The sequence below is a fragment of the Lolium perenne genome, chromosome 2 (genome assembly GCF_019359855.2).
Source record: "Lolium perenne isolate Kyuss_39 chromosome 2, Kyuss_2.0, whole genome shotgun sequence".
In the NCBI taxonomy this organism is placed as follows: domain Eukaryota; kingdom Viridiplantae; phylum Streptophyta; class Magnoliopsida; order Poales; family Poaceae; genus Lolium; species Lolium perenne.
The window spans coordinates 15,301,131-15,321,935 of NC_067245.2; the positions used below are offsets into that span (position 1 = coordinate 15,301,131).

Here is a 20,805-nt window from a genome sequence, read left to right on the forward strand (position 1 = left end):
ACTAAATGGATTTTCTCCTCCTCTCTTTCTTTCACGGTAACGCGCATCTCTACCGGAAGCCAAATCACGATTTTCATTAGGATGCATCTGGCAGCGCAGTACGGAGTCCATTGCAAACTATAAGAAAAAGATTCAGTAAAGAACTATATATTACTACGCGAAATTCATCTGTCATTCACAAAACGAGCAAAACCTGTCAGACACACTGCACAAATAATTGCCTTCAGGGAATGCTACCAAACTATACATCAAAACAAAGAACTGCATAGTAAACATTCTTTTGTGAACATTCTTTAAGAAAATAACAACCGATTATTGAGAGAATGACTACCAGAAGCAGTACTGATTCCATTGCAAGCAGCAACAAAAAACAACTAATGATACATCAGCTAATAGTTAGGGAACGACTACCAGAAGGAAGCAAACATACCAGCTGCAGCACCAAAATCAACAAACCCCTCTGACCAAACAGTGAGTGAAGAACCCCACAGGCGTCCTCAAGCAGGCGTGTCCCAACCAGAAGCGGAAGGCCTTAATCAAGCTCCTTCAGTTCGAGTGTTCACCTTGTTGCACACCAAAGAAGGCCACGACATGATGTAGGGATCTAGAGGAAAGATAACTTGCTGAATCCAGAGAAGAAGGTTTAGACTCCAGATCGCCGCCGCATGCTTCGCCCGTAGAGGTGAGTGCTCCGTCCTCTCCTCGACAAGTAAAAGTCAAAGTCTAAGTCACACACGCTCCCCGCACGCGGTGGGTGACAAGGGGCTTCTACTTATAGAACTACATTCAGAGGAAGGAGAAAGAGAATAGTACTACTAAGGTTTGAACTATGTGTGGGAAGGAGCAGATGTTATCACGGGATGGATGTATCGGACGGCCGGGATGGACGAAGCACACGGATCGCTGACATGGCTTGTTGCCCGTAAGAGGTGTGATTAATTGATTCATGCTGGAGTCTCATGGGTACTTGTACGTAATAAATGTACTGACTGTTCGTTTGCTTGTAGATCTATAGCTCAATTAATCAATTCCACTTACTATTCGTTTTCTTTGCAAATCTCTAGCTCAATCAATCAATCAACCAATTTCATTGACACTCTTATCTCAATCAATCAATCCGTATTATCAATTTCACGGACTGGCTGGATTTATTTGTTTCTTATCGTACCATCACCTTGCTCTTTATTCAACTATATTACTCAGTTGGATTAGTTAGTTTGCCTAATGTATCTCCGTACTGCTCTTTTTCAACTATTATATTTTTCGAGAATTAATGTGAATCACATAATCTTGAAACAGAGGGACAATAAGAAATTGTGTGTACCTATATTTAGACCTATTTCTCATTTTTCTTGCAAATCTCTAGCTCAATCCATCAATCCGGATTTGTGTGTACCTTTTGCTCCCTTTCAACTATTATATTCACGTCATCCGGAATTAAGTGACTCACATTTGTCTAGTGTCACAACCTCGCCAGGCATCAAGGACAATGTCTGGATCATTACGGAAACATTAGGCATCCAGGAAGAATTCATTTTAAACTTCATCGAAATTTGAGTGCACACAGTTGGTCAAAGTACAAAAGTGCACACAGCTCAAGAAATAAAAACGGAGCCAACGCACCAGGTCCACGACATCAATAAGCTAGCTAATGCCAAACTGTTTGTATTAAGGACATCAATAATAAGCCATCGCATGTCTCGACAAGGCAAACATCACACAACAAAACCTATTTGTTACAAACCTTTCAGCAAAAACATTATACACCACAATGGTAAAATACTCCAGACTGTTGAAGATGCTCCAGGCCAGCATAGCTAACTAGAACTTAATCCACTGCAACATCACAAATAAAAGCATGTCCCGCTGGCCGGTTCAAGTGTCCAGATCCACATCATATCTTCATGGGGAGAACAACAACATACGCGCTGCTCCGTCGCCTCTGACTGCCACCAGTTGAACAAGCTCACCTTGTCACCTGCACGACAACACTACCAAATAAAAGATTCACCTTCACATGAGGCAACTGGATAAGCATAAGCAAAGATGGTAAACTGAAAATAGCAGGATAGTAGCAAAAGAAAAAAAGACGAGAAGAATATCACTTGCAATCCATATCAGCCAATTATCATGCAAATGAGTAGAAATATAGTTGTAATTTAGAACATCCGAGGTGAAAATAAAGGAAGTCATATGAAGCGTTAAAACAAGCAGTGCAGGTACCAGCTTTGAGGAAGTTATATATTACACAAAAAATATCATAGCTATCAGCTCAGGTGTTAATATATGTGATGGGTTTCAGAAGCTTGATCAAGAACTGGATAACGTTGGAGAACAATGAACTTGTCCTGATCTAATCTACAGAACTGACAAAAAGTAATAGGTATGATTGATGCCAAGATGCTACAAACAAACCTGCCTAGCTCTGTTTTCATGTATCATTTTTGGACTGTACCAACACAGAAATATGAGTTGCTCAAATAACACGATCCCACAGGAGACAGATATTGCTCGTCATATTCTTAGCAAACATCATGTCAAGGAATTCATATGATGACAACTACTAGAAGACACAAAAAAAAATCATGGTGGTGTTTCAATGTTACAAACAGACCATCATCTTCCTCCCAGAACTGAGCTACAACACTGCAACCTGTAACATCTGCCCAACATGCGACAAGAAAGAACCGATTTTTCAGTGGAATAGGGAATACCTTGAGCATCTGGAGAAGGGGGTCAGGCAGAGCAGGTTGCCGACATCAACGCCGGTGGGCACGAGTAGCAAGACCCCATCAGAAGTGATACTCATTAATGGTAACTACGGTTATTCTAAATTTGGATCTCAATTAAAATTTGTAACCCAAATATTAAAAACTGCAATTCTTCAATAAAGCTGGACATCATGGGCTAATTTGTGGGCATATTTATCAGAAGAAAATGACATATGCCACATATCTAAACTCAACCAAATAGAAAAACATGATGATGACCATTCTTCATAGAAAGATCCAGAGAAGCAACCGATGGCCTCCCTGGTGTGGTCTACGAATAGTAATACATAAAACAAAACAAGATGCACTGTTAGGTACTACTGCTACTAGTACTCCTACATCAGGAGATAAACGATTGATTGCAGAGACTATTAAGAAACCTTTAATCACAAACTACATTCTCTTCTTATTGGTTTACTTATTAGGCCTGATCTAACTATACAGTGATATTCACAACCAAATGAATGTCTCCAGGTACATACCCAACTGCTTAGAAATCCCACAATCAATTTTAAAATGGCAGCATCAAAATTGAACATCACAAAGCTATATAAGAATGCACTAGTCTAAAAGGAAAACCATATGCATCTCAGCTAGCATAAGAATGCATCCCTAGAAAGGAAACAAAGGCTAGGCATAAACAAATATTTCATCTCTGATAAGCACTTCCACAAACACGTCCGGTTTGTTGTACCAACCAAAGCAAACCAGCCAGAAGTGAGAAGTAAGAAGGGAGGTCATAACCTGCAACCTGAAGCAAAGCACGATGTTAAGGCAAGGAAGGAGACAAATCAGACAGCCAGCTTGAGTCATTCCCTCACGCATTGTACCAGAAGGCGATGACCATAGGACGCCCTTTTCGGAAAATTCATGTCCTTTCTTTTTGTGTGCCGCCATTCTCTTCCTTGGCGTGGACCACATCGGACAGCTCCTAGAGTCCAGCTGCAACCATAGCTCCCATGCTCCCTGCTGCCGCCACCATCTTTCTCCTGGTGTCAAGTGGCAGGCAGCAAAGAAGCTCCAAGAGGGCATCACCCTGGAACTCGGTCCTCATCGCCTTGGCCGAGTCAAACGACCGAGGAAGGGCCTTAACACATGTACCACAGCTCCTATATGTCGCCTGAAAAATTCAAAAGTGAAAGATGATAAGAGGATTTTTGAAAATATGATCTGCATGGTACTGAAACAAACTCTAGACTTATAAGGATTTTTTTTCGAGAAAACGCAAGAGATTTTGCGTTTCATTTCATTGAATAGAAAGAAGACATCAAGGGTACAACCTCCAGAAGGAGGGACACACACACGACCTTCCTCACCAAAGACTGCAACTTGGTAAGGAGGTGCCCTCGACTACAGACCACAGCGACATTAGGCCTCGCCTAGCCTTGCCTACCATGGTTTTAAAGGCGGCCAGGCGTCCCAAGGCGATGGGGGTGCGCCTGGACGCATAGGCGCTCAAGGCGCGTTGCAAGGCGACGCCTTCGGTCGAACGCTCGAAGCGAAGCGAAGGACAGGGCTCCGGCCCAGTATACTCAAAGGCAAAAAAGAATTATCCCCGGCCCAACCGGCCCAACGAGATGGGGCTGGACGAGCAAGGACGCAGCTCAACCTCGACCTCTCTGTCCCCCACCGAGAGAAGAGGAGGCCATCCGAGATGGGGCAAGGAGGAGGAGGAGGAGGAGGCCGGGCGGAGAGGCAGCCACCACGGCGCCCGGACGCGCTCGCCGGCGGTGCTGCAGACTCCTAGGACGCCGGTGTCCGTGAAGGGGAGGGTGCTGGCCGGAGAAGGGGAGGCCGGCGGAGGAGGATGGAGGACGAGATCTCTCTCAATCGATTCGATTCTTGACTGGTCTGTTCCCCTCTCTCTCTCCCCTCTGTTTCCCCTCTCTCTGGCCCCCAATTTCTCGCCAATTTCTGAGTTCTCGCCATGGTTCCCGCTCGCCTCCTTTGCTTCCGCTTGACTTGTCCATGGCGTCCAAAATGGGCCAGAGCGACGCTTTCCCCGCCTAAGCGACGACTTGGACGCCTCAAAGGGCGAATCTGGACGCCTTAGACAAGATCCTAAGGCGAGCACGACGCCTTGCCATCTCCGGGCGCTCGGACGCTTAAGCGTCGCTTAGGCGACGCCTAGGCGACGCCTTTAAAACCATGTTGCCTACAACCAAGAATGGTGAGGCATCGAGACTTGAAACAACAAGGTAGCGACACTGTTGCCAGGCACCTCGAGGGACAATTGCAGCTCCAAGACTGCCCAGGCCAACGTACCTCGCACCCATCGTGTGCCAACAGAGTCGTCAAGTGGGAGGCAGGGCCTAGCTGGAACTGGTGTAGCAATCATCGGGGAAGTACCAGGCAAATGTTGAAGTAGTCTATGCTGGAGACACGCATCACCAACGTCCAGCTGCAGCAACAAGTACTCCACTTCAACATTTGCAGGGCCATCAAGAGGGGAACAGTGCTGAGACGCCGCCGCTGCCCGGTCCAGCAGGCCGGACCTAGGGTTTTCCCGATGCTCGAGGAGGAAGTCTGGTCAGGGTCATGCCAACACCTCGAAGAGGTAACGGCAACCTCGAGCGTCGCCGTTGACAGCACAGGTTGTCGCCGCGCGGGGATTTCGCCCTGACCCATGAACAAGGAGCATTGATGATGCAGGGGCAGATCGGAGGTGGTGAAGGAGGTCGCTGGAGTAGACCGTCACTCGGGGAAGCCTAGAAACGTCGCAGGAGAAGGGGCACCGGCCAGCGCAGATGCTGCCGCGCCAGCCCGCAGCTGCCGTCGCCGGGATCCGTCGGGGCAGACTAGAGTAGCCATCGCCCAAAAGGTTTGATGCTCACACGCATGTCATCCTCCACCAGCGACAGCCGGGGGGATGGGTGGAAGGGGATTGGATCGAAGGGGGTGCATGGCCATGGCCCACCCGACCCAGGTCAGGCCCAGATCGAGAGAAGCAACCGATGGCCTCCCTAGTGTGGTCTACGAATAGTAATACATAAACCACAACAAGATGCTCTGTTAGGTACTACTCCTACTAGTACTCCTACATCAGGAGATAAACGATTGATTGCAGAGACTATTAAGACTAGCCACAATGGGAGTATCATAGGTAGTATCATGCATGCCATGTAGGCAAAAATCTTATGTGGCACATCAATTAATGAGGAGAGAGGTGAGAGTAGTATCATAGGTAGATACAGTATCATAGCACGTAAAACTAGAAATTTTAGTGGCAAACACATCATGTACACATATTTGCATTGAGATTCTACAAAACATTAAATAGGATGTCACTATGATACTAATTCATGATACTATGCATTGGAGGTGTTGTATCATAAACTAGTATCATATGTATGATACTAGTCTATGATACTTCCCATTGTGACTAGTCTAAGTAACCTTTAATCACAAACTACATTCTCTTTTACGGGTCTACTTATTAGGGCTAATCTAACTATAGAGTGACCTAGATAATCAAAGATCAAAACTACACAGTACCAACCAGTGGTATTCACAACCAAATGAATGTCTCCCGGTACAGACCCATCTGCTTGGAAATCCCACAATCAATTTTAAAATGGCAGCATCAAAATTGAACATCACAGAGCTATATAAGAATGCACAAGTCTAAAAGGAAAACCATATGCATCTCAGCTAGCATAAACAATTTCATCTCTGATAAGCAGTTTAAGCACTTCCACATTGTACTGACCAAAGCAAACCAGCGAGAAGTGAGAAGTAAGGAGGGAGGTCATAACCTGCGAGCTGAAGCAGAGCATGCTGTTGAGACAAGGAGACAAATCGGACAGCCAGATCAAGTCATTCCCTCACGCATTGTACCAGCAGGTGATGAAAATAGGGACGCCCTTTTCGACAAAATCATGTCCTTTCTTTTCATGTGCCGCCATTCTCTTCCTTGGCATCGACCACCTCGGACAGCTCCTAGCGTCCAGCTGCCACCATAGCTCCCATGCTCCCTGCGGCCACCACCATCTTTCTCCCGGTGTCTAGTGGCAGGCAGCAAAGAAGCTCTAAGAGGCCATCAGCATGGACCTCGGTCCTCAGCACCTTGGCCAAGTCAAACGACCGAGGAAGGGCCTCAACACATGTACCACAGCTCCTATGTCGCCTGAAAAATTCAAAAGTGAAAGGTGATAAGAGGATCTCTGAAAATATGATCTGCATAGTACTGAAACAAACTCTAGACTTATAAGGATCTTATATCTCTCAAGGAAATTATTTAACTTACAAGAAAGAACATGACAACGGTACATAATTGATTTTTTTATAGCAACAGCAACCTCTTCAACTACTACAAATGGTATATGTATCACGCTTAACAGGTTTAGTGATAGATCGTATATATGTGGAAAAGAAGAACTACCTCTATAGACTAAAAAGGCCGGAGTGGTCCAAATGCTTAGTTTCTGTTAACTGGAAACTCAGCCATGGCGTGACTGTGGGGTGTCCACTCAGCCTTTGATCCTCTCCAACTGCACATATACAAGTAAGAATCATAAATTATTGGGATAATCTTCAATGGTATATGTAACTGAAAATGCTCCCCAACCTTTATGAAATTTAGACCACATGTCCATGTCTAGAAGGGAAATCGTACACATCTAAATAAGCATTTGCTAATTAATTAGATAAGCAAGGAGAAAGACCATTCAATTCGCAGATTTAATATTGTCAACCTGGTGTAGTGCTTGCAAACTCAAAACAGAAAACAAGCTTATTAGCCATTTTCTCCTTTCGTCTCAACATTTAATAAAAGTTGCAAGAATCCCAAATTCAAAAAGGACGAAATGCAAATATTAGAGAACAGTGGAAAGGAGGCTTTGTGAGCTTTAAATGTACAAATGTAAAATCTAACAGCACATGAAGATCTATGGTTCATTCTTTGCTCGAACTTAAGGCCCACAAAGACATACAGAAAAAACCAATCCTTAAACAGTTACTTAGTTTATTTCGGCACGAGAATATCAGTAAGATCCTCTTGTGAAACAATGACAATTGTACCTTCATCACTCGACTGCAACTCTAGCAAATTCACAAAAAAAATGGAAAAATCACAGTAAGGGCAATAGCCGTGGATATGCTTACTTCAAAAATGGAGTTCACACTTCCACAGCTAGCCATTTCATGCACCAAGTAAGATCATTGCATGGCAGGAACGCAGCAGAATTGTTTCTGTTTGGACTTCTATTCTAGAATCTGGAATACACGCATCTCTAGAGAACTCTCCTTGCCAAGTGAACGACCATGATATCAAAACAAATAAGATGCTACTAAATAGTATACTATTGCAGACAACGACCTTCTACAATGTTTCAAGGCTGAAGTTCAGAGTATAATATAAAAATACAAGGGGGCTGATTCCAATCCAATTCCAAATGGGAGAAGAAAACCCAACTGAAATTGCAGACAACTACCTTCTACAATGTTTGAAATTGCAGATAACAGTTTATAGGTGAATATATCACAAAGATCAAAATTGATCAATGGACACAACATAACTCGATGATGCATAAGACAGTTCATTTAAAGAAAAAAGCTATGATAATTCCAGAACTGTATTGCCACAATATAATGAAACTACCAAGCATGATAAACAGAAGTTCCTTTTTTAAAAGAATCCTGTTATACAACAATGCAAATATTATCATGTCCATTGCCTAGAACATCAGAAAATTATAATCATGACGTTCAATAGGTGATCTGATATACATAAATGTGCTTTGCATTAATCGTCACCAACAAAATGTATTAACGTTCACCATCCTTGGCCTTTTATAAAAATAAAATTTGAGTTATCGTCCGTAATAATATGTTAGTTTCTATCCATATTAACTGAAGCAGATAATTAAACCATGATCACTTGTTAAGAAATATCCAACTTTAGTTTCAAGCTTGGTCTACTTTAGTTTCAAGCTTTTATCAGTTCATCCTAATGAGTAAAGCTATAAATGCATCATTTGGTTCCTACAGTATGAATTTCCTACAGCTAGTTCTGAAAACACTAATACAACTTAATGGATGGTCCATGCTACGACACCAACTGGTACTATTTAGCAGCCTGGCAAGTTACTGCAATTTGATAGGACAGGAAGACCAATTCAGGAGAACGGCATGCTTTAACAAAATTAATCGTTCTACAATACATGTAAGAAAAACCAAGAAGGCCACAAACCGAGAACAATATACAGATTGTGATGAACATATTCGAGAAAAAATGGACCTTTGGGTGGCGAGGTTGACAATCTCCTGAAGGGCAGCGCCGAGGCCGCCTCGATGGACATTGGGAAGCCATCTTGACCTCCTGCTCGGTCGCGCCCATTTCCTCCCTGTCGTCGCTCCTCACTGTACACAAGTGTTAAACACATCTAGTATCATCTACAAATCATGATGTGGGTGCACAACAGCTGAGATGACAAAAAAATAGCAAAATTGATCCAGCAGCTATACCAATGAGTGAGACAGTTCCAGAAATGATTTTACCTGCTCTTGTGGAGTTGAGACAGTTCCAGTGGCACTGTGGTTGTACGTAAAGAGGCTCTAACACCCATTGCAGATGAGCATCGACATGGCTGCCTTTGTCTCAGCGTTGCACCTAGGCAGATCACATACGCATGACTAGTTTCAGATCTAAGGCAAGTAAATGCATCAGTCAACTAGCAGAGATGCAAATGCCAGCCGGAAGTAATTCTTCCATTATCAAGAAGCAAACTAGCTAGTATACTGCATGTGTTATACTATTCACATATTATAGGCCATACCAATAAATATATCATCTCCATGTAGGGTAACCTTTGCAACGCATTTGTACATGCATCTCTTATGCACATGTACAAAAGAGATGAATTATATATATAATCTCGTTTTGCTGTATCAGAACATCTCTGCACCTATCAAACAGTTACTATATTTACCTGCAGATCTAATTGGTCAGACCTGCAGCATGTCTGTGCTTCTGCGATCTCTTGGGTGTCAGCGGGACAAAAGACAGGGCATCAAAAACACCCTGAACCATACCAATGTTAACCAATCTAGCATCAAGGAACATGACTCACAGGGCTTCTATTCTGGCATTTCCATTTAGTACTAGTTAAGATCATTTGCACGCATTTCATCAGAATTTGATGCACAGGTAATCCCGTAAGATTTGAATCCATTCAAAATAAGAGAAAAGCAGGTAATCCCGTAAGATTTGAATCCATTCAAAATAAGAGAAAATTGCCGTACTAGTAGTAAGTACTCCCTCTGTTTGGGATTGTAAGGCCAACGGACCATTTTGCAAAAACCAAGGTAAAGTTTTACTGGTTGCAATGGCTATTCAATTGCACCGAGCGTTTCAGCAAATTGCTGTGTCAACTGAAAGGGCACCAAATCAACTCCTTGACATACACAAACCTGTAACCATACAGGTGACTTTTAAGAAAAACTGTATACTACAGGTCCGGTGAATGGCTTAGACGATCAGTACTAAAGCACAACAAGTTCAACTGCTTCCATATACAAAATTGAACTGAATTTTAAACAAACAGGAACAAAACAGAAGAGTAAGCAAGAATCTTGATCAGCATCTTTTTCTAAAGAAAACACCATGTGCTACTGAACTCTAAAGAGGACAGGAGAAACACTAAACCGAGCTCAAGCTATATTCAGAGATAAGGGACATAATTTGTGCGCTAACTGAAGGAAAGAAGTGCTCACGCATAACACTGAACAAATGAAAATTGACGGGCAACCATTCCGTGTAGGTATGGGACTCCCATCGATTGATCTTAATTCTCCACTACTCCAACTTTTGGCAGAGTACTAGTTTATTTGCTAGCTCAAAGCTCAAATCCCATCATGCCATATGTCCATGCAAGTTAATTAAAAAGACACACCGCTGAGCTGGGAAACAACAAGACACTTCACACACAATTCATAAAACAGGCCTGATGTGTTCATGGTGCAGGGAAACCAGAGCTGGAGGAGACCTGACGATGACGACGCTGAGGGCATGTGTTTGAGCGGCCGGCGCACTTCTGCGTGAGCTATCTCCACCGATTTATCCAGGACTCCTCCTCCGGTTGGTAAAAAAGGAAACGATTTTTTCAGTCAAATTTGGGAAGAAGAGTTGGAGTTAAATTGGAGAGCAGGTATGGGCACAACACATACTTAGAGCTCGGATGGCGACCAGAGTTGGCTGGGGAGAATGCTCCAAAACAACTATCTGGGCATGCATGCTCTCCTTCATCAACACATAACTGGAGCCTATAAAATTGAACAATAATTAGGCATCAAGCTACCAACTTGATACACTAGTCCATTCAGGGAAACTAAATCAAGCTCCTTGTGACGATGTTGTCTTGGTGTTGCTTCAAGGTCTGAAGAATGCTCCAAAACAATTGTCTGGGCATGCATCCTCTCCTATAACTGCAACCTATAAAATTTGAACAATAATTAGCCAACAAGCTACCAACTTTTTATATACTACTAGTTCATCCAATGAGTGAAACAGAATCACACAATGTTGACAACATAACCATGACACTCTTTTCAAACAGGATCATAATAAATTTTGATTTAACCCACTGAAGGCAAATGGTTAATATCATCTTAAACAATAGTTTGACATCAAAAGGGAACATTGATGGAAATGCAGACAAGGTGAACATTGATGGGAGTGCAGACAAGGCGAACACGTTGGTTGACTAGAAGTTGAACACATGAACCACCATGATTCCACGTCGTGCATATATGAACCCTACAAATAATTAATATGGGGTTTTGGTTCGGCATACCTGGAGGTACGGCAATGTCCTGGAGCAGGGCGTGCAGCATGGCAGCCTCACCCCGCAGCAGGCGCCAGCGATGGAACTGACCAGGGAGAAGGGTACGGGCAGCACTGTCGCATCTTGTTGGTCTGGGCGGCGGGGAGGCCCGAGCAGGAGGGTGCATGGCGAGGTGGTGACGCGGGCCAGAGTGCAGTTGTACGTGGTCGCCAGCCGCTCATCTCCTCCTCTAAACCTCTCTATCTCAGGCTTCAACTCCCTCGTGCACCTACGCATGGGTGGCAGCCGGTGGAGCATGGTCCAGCCGGTCACTTGTGCTACGTCACCACCACATGTTGGCAGGCTGCCATGCTTCCTAGTAGACTATTAGACATGTATATCTTAGATATATGAGACCTGAAAAGAAAATGAAAAAACATTAGAGGCATTACATATGAGGAGTTAACAGAAAGACTAATAATCCATCTTTGCCCCTTCAGAACTTTTCGACAGATCAAATCAGCGAGACAAATGACAGGGCATCAAGAACACCCTGTTACCCTGAACCATATTGATGTTCACCAATCTAGCATGAAGGTATATAGACTTAATTCACGGAGCTTAGGCGATCAGTACTAAAGCACAACAAGTTGAACTGCTTGCATATACAAAACTAAACTGAATTTTAAACAAACAGCAACAAAACACAGGAGTAAACAAGAATCTTGATCAGCATCTTTTTTCTAAAGAAAACACCATGTGCTACTAAACTCTAAATAGGACAGGAGAAACACTAAACCGAGCTCAAGCAATATTCAGAGATTAGGGACATAATTTCAGCGCTAACTGAAGGAAAGAAGTGCTCGCGCACAACACTGAACAAATTAAAATTGAACGTGCAACCATTCCATGTAGGTATGGGACTCCCATGGATTGATCTTAATTCTCCACCACTCCAACTTTTGGTAGAGTACTAGTTTATTTGCTAGCTCAAAGCTCAAATCCCATCATGCCATTTGTCCATGCAAGTTAATTAAAAAGACACACCGCTGAGCAGGGAAACAACAAGACACTGACACACAATTCATAATCCCTGATTCTAAAACGGGCCTGATGCGTTCGTGGTGCAGGGAACCCAGAGCTGGAGGAGACCTGATGACAACGTCGCTGAGGGCATGTGTTTGAGCGCCTGGCGTACTACTGAGTGAGCTATCTCCACGGATTTATCCGGGACTCCTCCTCCGGCTAGTAAAAAAAGAAACGATTTGTTCTGTCAAATTCGGGAAGAAGAGTTGGAGTTGAACTGGGAGAGCAGGTACGGGGAAAACGCATACCTAGAGCTCGGACGGCGACCAGAGTTGGCCGGGGAGAAGGAGCAGAACCCACGCTGCGCCGACGAAGGGCATGGGTGTGGTGGCCCGCCGAGGAATGCGATGTTGTCTCGGAGCTGCTTGTGACATTGTTGTCTTGATGCTTCTTCAAGGTCAGAAGAATTAATACTCCCAAACACTTATGTGGGCATTCATGCTCTCCTTCATCAACGCATAACTGCAGCCTATAAAATTGAACGATAATTAGGCATCAAGCTACCAACTTGATACACTAGTTCAGTCAGGGAAACCAAATCACACGATGTTTGACAATATAGCCATGGCAATCTTTCATAATAAATTTTGATTTAACCCACAGAAGGCATCACTTAATCTATACTTGGATATCAACAGGAAGATAAACCTTGTCAGGAAACTGATTTCCAATTTCGACCAGATTATTATTGTTAGGATTTGGGGAAACATTTGATGGGGAAGCAGACAAGGTGAACATGAACCGACTTGATTCCACATCGCGTATATATTAATCCCCAAATCGTTAGATTCACTGACCCAAATCAGAACAACCCTCGAAAAAATGCAGTGCTTAATCTTGTTGAACTGGTGGGTGTGGGTGGGGGGGAAGAGGATTAGGTCTCTGGTTTTGGTTGGTCGTACCTGGACTTACGGCGACGTCCCGGGGCAGGGCGTGCGTGGTGAGGGAGGGCGTGCAGCATGGCGATGGCGGGGTCATCCCGGCAGCAGGCGCCGGCGGAGTGCTCCTCCCGCGCCGGCAGATGAGGTCGACGGAGGGCATGGGGAGACGAGGCGAGGCGGCGGCGCAGGTTTGATTGGCCACAGCTTCCAGCTCCGGCAGGCGACGTCGACGGAGGGCTTGGGGGAGGCGGCGGCGCAGGTTTGATTGGCTCCAGCTCCTTGGGCGTGATGGTGAGTGAGCCTGTAACCACGCGAGGCTATAATTCATTCGCTTCACGCGAGGCGTCGGTTCCCTTAATTAATTAGATGATTTTTTGAGTTTCGATGTCAACAAATCGTGAGAGGTAACTAACGAGTAGGCTTCACGCGAGTTTGTTGTTTTTGCTGGCCGTGATATCTCCAAAACCCGAGCCTATAAAATACCACTCCTAAGTTGGTTATGGTGATAAGGTTGGCGTCCTATTTCTAGGTTGTAAATTTGACAAATATAATACAAAACATATATTACAAAACATGTATCTCGTTAAAAAGTTTAGATGTTCTACTTCTTAATGATACAATTTATGTGTTGCATATTTATATTATTCCGGACCCCCCTCTCTCTCTCCCTCGCGTCGCCCCTCCAGGCGACCGAGGGGGAACCCTAAATCGCGCGCCGCCAGTGCTGCGGTCTACGCTCTTCGGCCGTGTGGACGGTGAAGGGGCGGCGGGTGCATGCCTGGTGCGGAGGTCGCCTCGTCGGGCCTTCGGCATCAGATCTGGACGGGTGTTGTTCCTCCCTGTGGTGCTCCTCCCACCTCCCTGGCCCTAGACTCCCTCTGGTGGTTTGGTGAGGTTGTTCGGCAGTGGGCTCTAAACCGGGGGAAACCCTTGGCTGACGATGGCGGCCACGAGGTCGACGACGCTGGCGACGGCACCGTGCTCCTTCTTGAAGGTGACATCGAGGTTGTATCCCCTCCCTCCCTGCTCTTCCTATATCGGGTAAAAGCCCAAATTAAACTTCGGTTTGGACGGCGGCGGAGCTCTGGTGGCGTTCCCTCGATGGGGGCACCATTCGGAGATAGATGATATGGGTGGATGAGCTCGCCGGCGATTGGTAGGCGGTGTCTGCGCCTGCTCCTGGCAGCTTGGTTTGGTGTGTTGTGGTGTGTGTTGCATGTGGCGGTGATGTTCGCGGGTGGCGGCGCCGGCGAGGAGAGTGCTTGTAGTCCTTCTCCCTGACAGTGACTTCCGATATCCATGCGTGCTCAGGGAGAGCGGTCTACCTCAGATAGGTCTGGCGTCTTTCGATCCGGACGTGAAAGCAAGGAGCTTCGTGGAGGTAGAAGTGGATGGTTCTTGGGTTTTTGCGTGGCCTCAGGAGTTCTCAATGGTGGTCCTCTTCACCAACTTCGGTGCCTCTTCAGTCAGATCGCAAGGTTAGACAACGGACACGAAACTCAAGCTGTGTTTCTTTTCATTCTTGTATGCTTGTTGTTTTTCGTCTCCTGGTATATAGTTGTTTTTTAGGTAGGGCTACGACCTTTTGTTTTGAAGATAACACATTCCTACAATCTACAAAGTATATTACTGTCATAAGAGATATGTGCGATAACGTTGTGACAAGTGTTCGCACATGTGATAGTGAGAGTGGTACCTTTCTAATTATACGATATGACTATATATATATCAAGGATCAGCCATGAGCCCATACATGTTTTTCTTAATGATGAATGAGGCAACCAACGATATACTTGGTGTATGCTCTTTGATGATGATTTGGTAATAGTGGATCATACTAGAGTTGGAGTAAATAGGTAGTTCGAACTATATGGAGGCATACTTTGGAATCAAAGGGTTTATATTTAGTACGACCAAGACCAAGTACTTGCGATGTGATTTTTAGTGGTGTTAAGATAGTGGAATATGGAGATGTTAGTTTACATGGACAAATAGTGCCTAAGAGGGACATATTCCAAGGATCAATGTTGCAAAGCATTGGTGATATCGATGATGATGTTTGCCACATGATCAAGATGGGATGGATGAAGAGGCGATAAGCATCTAGCATCCTATGTGACAAGAAGGTTCCACAAAAGGTAAAAATAAGTTTTGTTAGGTTGACAATCAAACAAGCAATGCTATGAGGAGCACAATCTTAGCCCACTAAAACACAACACATCCAGCAAATGAGTGTTGCATAGATGCACATGCTATAGTGGATGTGTAGCCATACATGAAAGGATCGGATTAGGAATGATGTAATATGGGGTAGGCTAGGGGTGGCACTAGTCGAAGATAAGCTAATCTTACACCGACTAAGGAATTCTAACGAGTATGGAAGATACAAGAAGGGGTAGAGCACTGCCAAAGTTTACATGGGCGGGCGGTAAAAATAGACTTCATGAATAAGAATGTCCTAAAGTTTTTAGATCGATAGGACCGCATGTAAATCAGTAATCCATATGTCGAAATCTTAGTTTACCTGTGTTTTTTATCTCTCATTGTTTTGGTTTCATTTTGTTTGGGTCAAGTTTCATATCTAGTCTACCCAAACTTGCTTTGGAATAATGCTTTGATCTTGTTGTTGTATGCTATAAATTACTACTCCCTCTAATCCATAATATGTTATGGATCAGAGAGACTATTTTTTTCTAAAGTAGATGTTCCTACAAGTAAAATAAAAACATTGATGCATGGATTTTGTTCGCCCCGTCGGCACCCATCAAGGGTTGGTATTGCTTCGTCAAAATAGACGTGACGACGGAGTGGATTAGCCTTGAAAGTTGCTAGGACAATATTAATGGGAGGGGGTGTTGGCGCATTGTACGCATGAGTTGAAGTAGACTTGATTCACGTTGGGTCGTTGTTGGGTGTGACGACGTGGCTGGAGACTCGTTGGTGCCAATTGTTTGGCGTGCTTATGAAAAAGAATATTTTAAAACTTGCCATACATGTGAAACTTTTTGAAAATTCCTTTTTGAAAAGCTTGCAACTAGGGTTGCATTTTAAATCAAAAGTTTCCTCCTTGAATAGAATGAATAGATAGATGCTTTGGCATTGTTGGCTTGGTATGGTGACTAGTGCTAGTATACATATGCATGTTACTAGCTATGGTCAGACCACGTCGTGCATGGGTTCCATAGGAAGAAACACACGACTAGTCATAGCATAATGGCTATATCATGTGCATGGTTTCTCACAATCATGTTTTCCAAGTCCAGTTTCCAGCTAGATAAGAGTAAAACAATCATGGTCGACATAGATAAAAGGCACAAGTCATTTTGACTTTTTCCCGCTCATTTTAGATGCCTATGTGTGGCACTATTTTGTGGCCCCTTGTTTTCATTTTTATGCTTGAAATGATAGGTTTTAACTATAATTTTATGTGTCGTCTCGTCATTGCGATGGTTTCCTAGGAGTTCCAGGTACCTGGAGATTCTCCATTAATGTTTTTTTTTCGAACCTTAACTTGTGAAATCTTAGAGGCATTCAAAAGCTCGTTCGAAGGGTTTCCCGGACTTAAAATTTATTAGGATATCAGAATAAAGAATGTATATGTCTGTCTAGGTCGCACCTACAAACGCTTAAGCACTGCCTATAGGCGCCACTAGGCGGATGCCAACCACCTTGCTTACGCCTAGTGCTTTTTCCAACCTTGCTCCCCACTCACGGGCAGTGGCGGACTCGGGAGTTTTGGTTTGTCGAGCGAACATTTTTGGGGAAATTCTTTTAACACACAAATGCATAGACATCATAGGGTAAACAGTACACAAAATATTCAAATTTCTTGATGAACAAAATACAACTTTGAGGAACATGAAAAAACACAAAATACTTAAAACCTACTAACATGGACTATTGCTACGTGTGGACCCATTGGCAACAAAAATTAGTACCCTCAAAGTCGAAACAAGACCCACTACACTTGAATAAAGGAAAAACATGTGTAAATCTTAACACAATTGTAAAAGTAGCTGATAATTAAGATTGCATTGTACCACTAATTTGTGGTAGTAGAAGGAGCACGAACTTGTCGAGGTAGATGTCCTCGACAGTTCTTCAAAGCATGAAACTTAACAAAAAAAAAAGTATATATGATCGAGACATCTGGCACGTGCCTAATTTCTGAAATGTCGGAAACCTTGTGATTATGAAGTTGAGATTGTGCATGTAGCGGAGGCGTGTAGGCACCACAGTAGCCAATGGGCAGAGAGCCACGACCGCCGACCGACAAGACGAGACCGCGCCAGTCGAGGCTACAAGTTCGGGATGGCGAGTCCACCGGTTGCGAAGAAGAGCAAGTACATAGTGGCAGGTATTTTGGAATTGAAATTGCACTTCAAAATTGAAATTGGGTGTGCAATTTGTGGAGAAGAAAAATACAAGCATACATACATGGAATCTAGGCGTGTAGAGCTACGTAGTATATGTGAGCATTTGTGTACGCTGCAACACGAGCGGGAAACAGAATTCCAAAGCATGCAGAGCTACGTAAACAAGCGGAAACAGCAAACTGTCGTAATTAATATTGTAAAGCCACAAGAGCAATTTAAAATCAACCACTGTCCGAAGAAAATGTGGGCCGTGACGTGATCCAAATCAAAAGTTTTTTTTTAACAGGAAAGGTCCCGAAGGACCTACGGCTTCATTTCTTCAGCGGTGGAGTACATTTTACAGATAAGGCCTAAAGGAAGCAAGCAAATTACAAGCTGGCCCTTACAACTTGCACTGAGGACCCTAGAATAAAACAAGGAAAAGCGATCAGGTCCAGCTCCTTCTTCACCGCGACGAAGCTCGCCGGAGTCAACCTCTACGCCGCCGGGGACGGGACCACTTGGGTCACAGAGGTGGGAGCCAACTCCGACGAAACTGGAGAGCCTCCGAGTCGGCACGAACGCTTGACGGGGTTGCTGCTGCCTTGAGGACAGCATGTCGCCGTCACACGAGGGTGGAGGGGCCGCCTTTCAGCCGTGAAATACGGCGACAATGGCGCGGTGATAATCCTCCGATGGAGGGGCTTCCTTTCAGCCATATGATACGGCGACAACGGCGCCGTGAAGTACCTCCGAGTAGAAGTCGGCGAGCTTCCATGCTGCAAATGCGGGAGCCAACCACGAGCAGCAAGTAGCCAACCCTCTTCTCTCTCACCACCATGATGAACAGAGAGGAGGAGGCCACCGCTGCATCGCCAACTACCAGATCCGCGAGAAATGGCTTTATTTACGGAGATCTTCATCTCCCTCCGCCGCCACACCTTTGGCTCCGACCGCCGGAGCTCCGTGAGGTCGAGAAAGAAGACGATGTAGTGCCAGATCCAGCCGATGGGATCCGCCACCTCTATACCGGCATGCACGCCATATGCCACTAAGGACCATAACCTAATCCTAGTACTACTGCTATGTACTCCGACGCCTTCTCCTCTCCATCTCCGGCTGGCTATTCCAGCGGAGAGGAGGAAGGAGCCGCGCGTGCTTGCCTACTTTTGAGACGCGCGCTCCGTGTTTTGTGAAGAATCAATGCGAAAGAGTCGTGGGCCGGGGTTGGCCAGTCGGTGGCGAGGAAATACTAAAAGCCAAGGAACGAGGAAGATTGGATGGAATGCGATCCGATCTTGGTTTGGTTTTTGGTTTGGCAGACTGGTTCGTGGGAGGGAGCGATCGCTTACGTACGGTACGGACGTGCGCGTACGCAATCTGATGCTTCCGTATAATTTGTTTTGCTGGACCGATACGAAAAAAGTTGTACTCAATCAGTCAATCCTTGCTTTCCCGGGAGCAAAAAGAAAGAAAGAAAAAAAGAGTCAATCCTTGATTTGGCAACGAGCGGCCGGGTGGACTTGTTTTGGGGAGTGGACTGACTTTTCGGCATGTCGTGGCTCGCGTGATTCTCCGCGACGTCTTTTGCATTCCCAAAGGAAACAATTACTGCGCGCGGTCACGGCCGCCGCGCTATACGCGTGGCCGTCGTCGTCGCTCCTCCGCCCTGGACTCCCGCGCCTCATCGCCCTCCTCCCGCTGTTCCCGCTCCTCGTCGCCGCGCCCCTGGCCTTCCCCTCCTCCGCCATCGTCCGGGGCCTCGCCGCCTTCTTCCTGGCCTGGCTAGGCACCTTCAAGCTCGCCCTCCTCGCCGTCGGCCGCGGCCCGCTCGACCCCGCCCTTCCCGTGCTGCCGTTCCTCTTCACCGCCTTGCTCCCCGTCAAGCTCGCCCCAGCATCATCCAACAAGGCCAAGCCGGTGTCCCTCGTTTCTTGCGCGGTGAAGGTGGCCGTCGTAGCCGCCGTGGTCCGGCTGTACCAGCTCAACCACCGCCTGCACCTCTACGCGCGCCTAGCCCTGTACGGCGTCCACACCTACTGCTTCCTGGACCTCCTCCTCCCCTGCATCGCGGCCGCCGCCGCCGCGCTCGGCATGGAGGCGGAGCCGCAGTTCGACCGGCCGTACCTGGCGTCCTCGCTGCGGGACTTCTGGGGCCGCCGGTGGAACCTCATGGTTTCTGCCATCCTCCGGCCGTCCGTCTACGACCCCGTCCGCGCGCTCGCCGGGGTCCCCGCCGCCGTCCTGGCCACCTTCGCCGTATCCGCGCTCATGCACGAGGCCATGGTGTACTACCTCAGCCTGCAGTGGCGGTCCGACGGCATGATGGCTGCCTTCTTCCTGCTCCACGGCGTTTGCTGCGTTCTCGAGGGGTGGTGCGCGCGGCGGTGGGCGGCGCGTGGGTGGCCGGCGCCGCCGCGGCCCGTGGCGACGGTGCTGGTAGGGCTCTTCGTCACGGCCACGTCGTTCTGGCTCTTCTTCCCGGCGCTTTGCAAGGACGGAGTTGAGGAGAAGCTGCTGCAGGAGTGGGCTGCGGTGGCCGCCTTCTTCCAGGACGCCGGCGGGAAGATACCATGGTACGGTCAACTTAATTAGTAGCTAAGGAAAAGTACAACCTAGTGAAAGGTGTACTACCCTGTTGGCACTTGACACATCAAATCTAATTAACTCTGAAAAGGTTAGTGGACAAAATCAAAATTAAGGAGCATGTTGGCATGTCCGTTAGAAGTTACGCTATGCCATGTGCCAATTTGTACCCTTTGTACGATCCTCATTGTTCCCGTTGCCATTGTGTAGGGTGATTATCACGCCATAAATTAAAGAATGTTGCTGAGCCTCACTTGGGAATTAGATTCCCTAGCTCCGGGTTCACAGTGTTTGCTCCTGTTTTTGTTTGCTTTGAGAATTTTTTTTGGCTGGTGGGAATACCCACAGCAATTTCCTGGCGCCG

The 20,805-nt window shown here is 45.8% G+C and overlaps 2 protein-coding genes across 8 annotated transcripts; one reads left to right on the forward strand and one right to left on the reverse strand.

The window, feature by feature from the left end:
• Nucleotides 1–1,631: 1,631 nt before the first annotated feature.
• On the reverse strand, nucleotides 1,632–13,873 carry LOC127331273 (uncharacterized). 7 transcript variants are annotated; one of them, XM_071825888.1, is made up of 12 exons: nucleotides 13,522–13,873; nucleotides 12,868–13,088; nucleotides 12,686–12,778; nucleotides 11,564–11,950; nucleotides 10,938–11,202; nucleotides 10,757–10,843; nucleotides 9,270–9,381; nucleotides 9,010–9,131; nucleotides 7,153–7,261; nucleotides 6,527–6,897; nucleotides 3,602–3,891; nucleotides 1,632–3,522 (listed from the first exon to the last, which is right to left on the reverse strand). In XM_071825888.1, the coding sequence occupies exons 5-9, from the start codon at nucleotides 11,014–11,016 to the stop codon at nucleotides 7,155–7,157; spliced, it is 507 nt and encodes a 168-aa protein (XP_071681989.1). In that variant the 5' UTR covers nucleotides 11,017–11,202; nucleotides 11,564–11,950; nucleotides 12,686–12,778; nucleotides 12,868–13,088; nucleotides 13,522–13,873; the 3' UTR covers nucleotides 1,632–3,522; nucleotides 3,602–3,891; nucleotides 6,527–6,897; nucleotides 7,153–7,154. The 7 variants fall into 7 exon arrangements, 6 of the variants coding, with proteins under 6 accessions (XP_071681989.1, XP_071681993.1, XP_071681992.1 ...); XM_071825892.1 differs by having other exon boundaries at nucleotides 1,632–1,978; nucleotides 3,516–3,891; XM_071825891.1 differs by having other exon boundaries at nucleotides 1,632–1,991; nucleotides 3,516–3,891.
• A 401-nt stretch (nucleotides 13,874–14,274) lies between these two features.
• Nucleotides 14,275–20,739, forward strand: LOC127328228 (acyl-CoA--sterol O-acyltransferase 1-like). Its single transcript, XM_051354842.2, has 2 exons — nucleotides 14,275–14,541; nucleotides 19,296–20,739. Exons 1-2 carry the CDS (start codon nucleotides 14,275–14,277, stop codon nucleotides 20,448–20,450), a joined length of 1,422 nt encoding a protein of 473 aa, XP_051210802.2. The 3' UTR covers nucleotides 20,451–20,739.
• The last annotated feature ends 66 nt before the right edge of the window (nucleotides 20,740–20,805 follow it).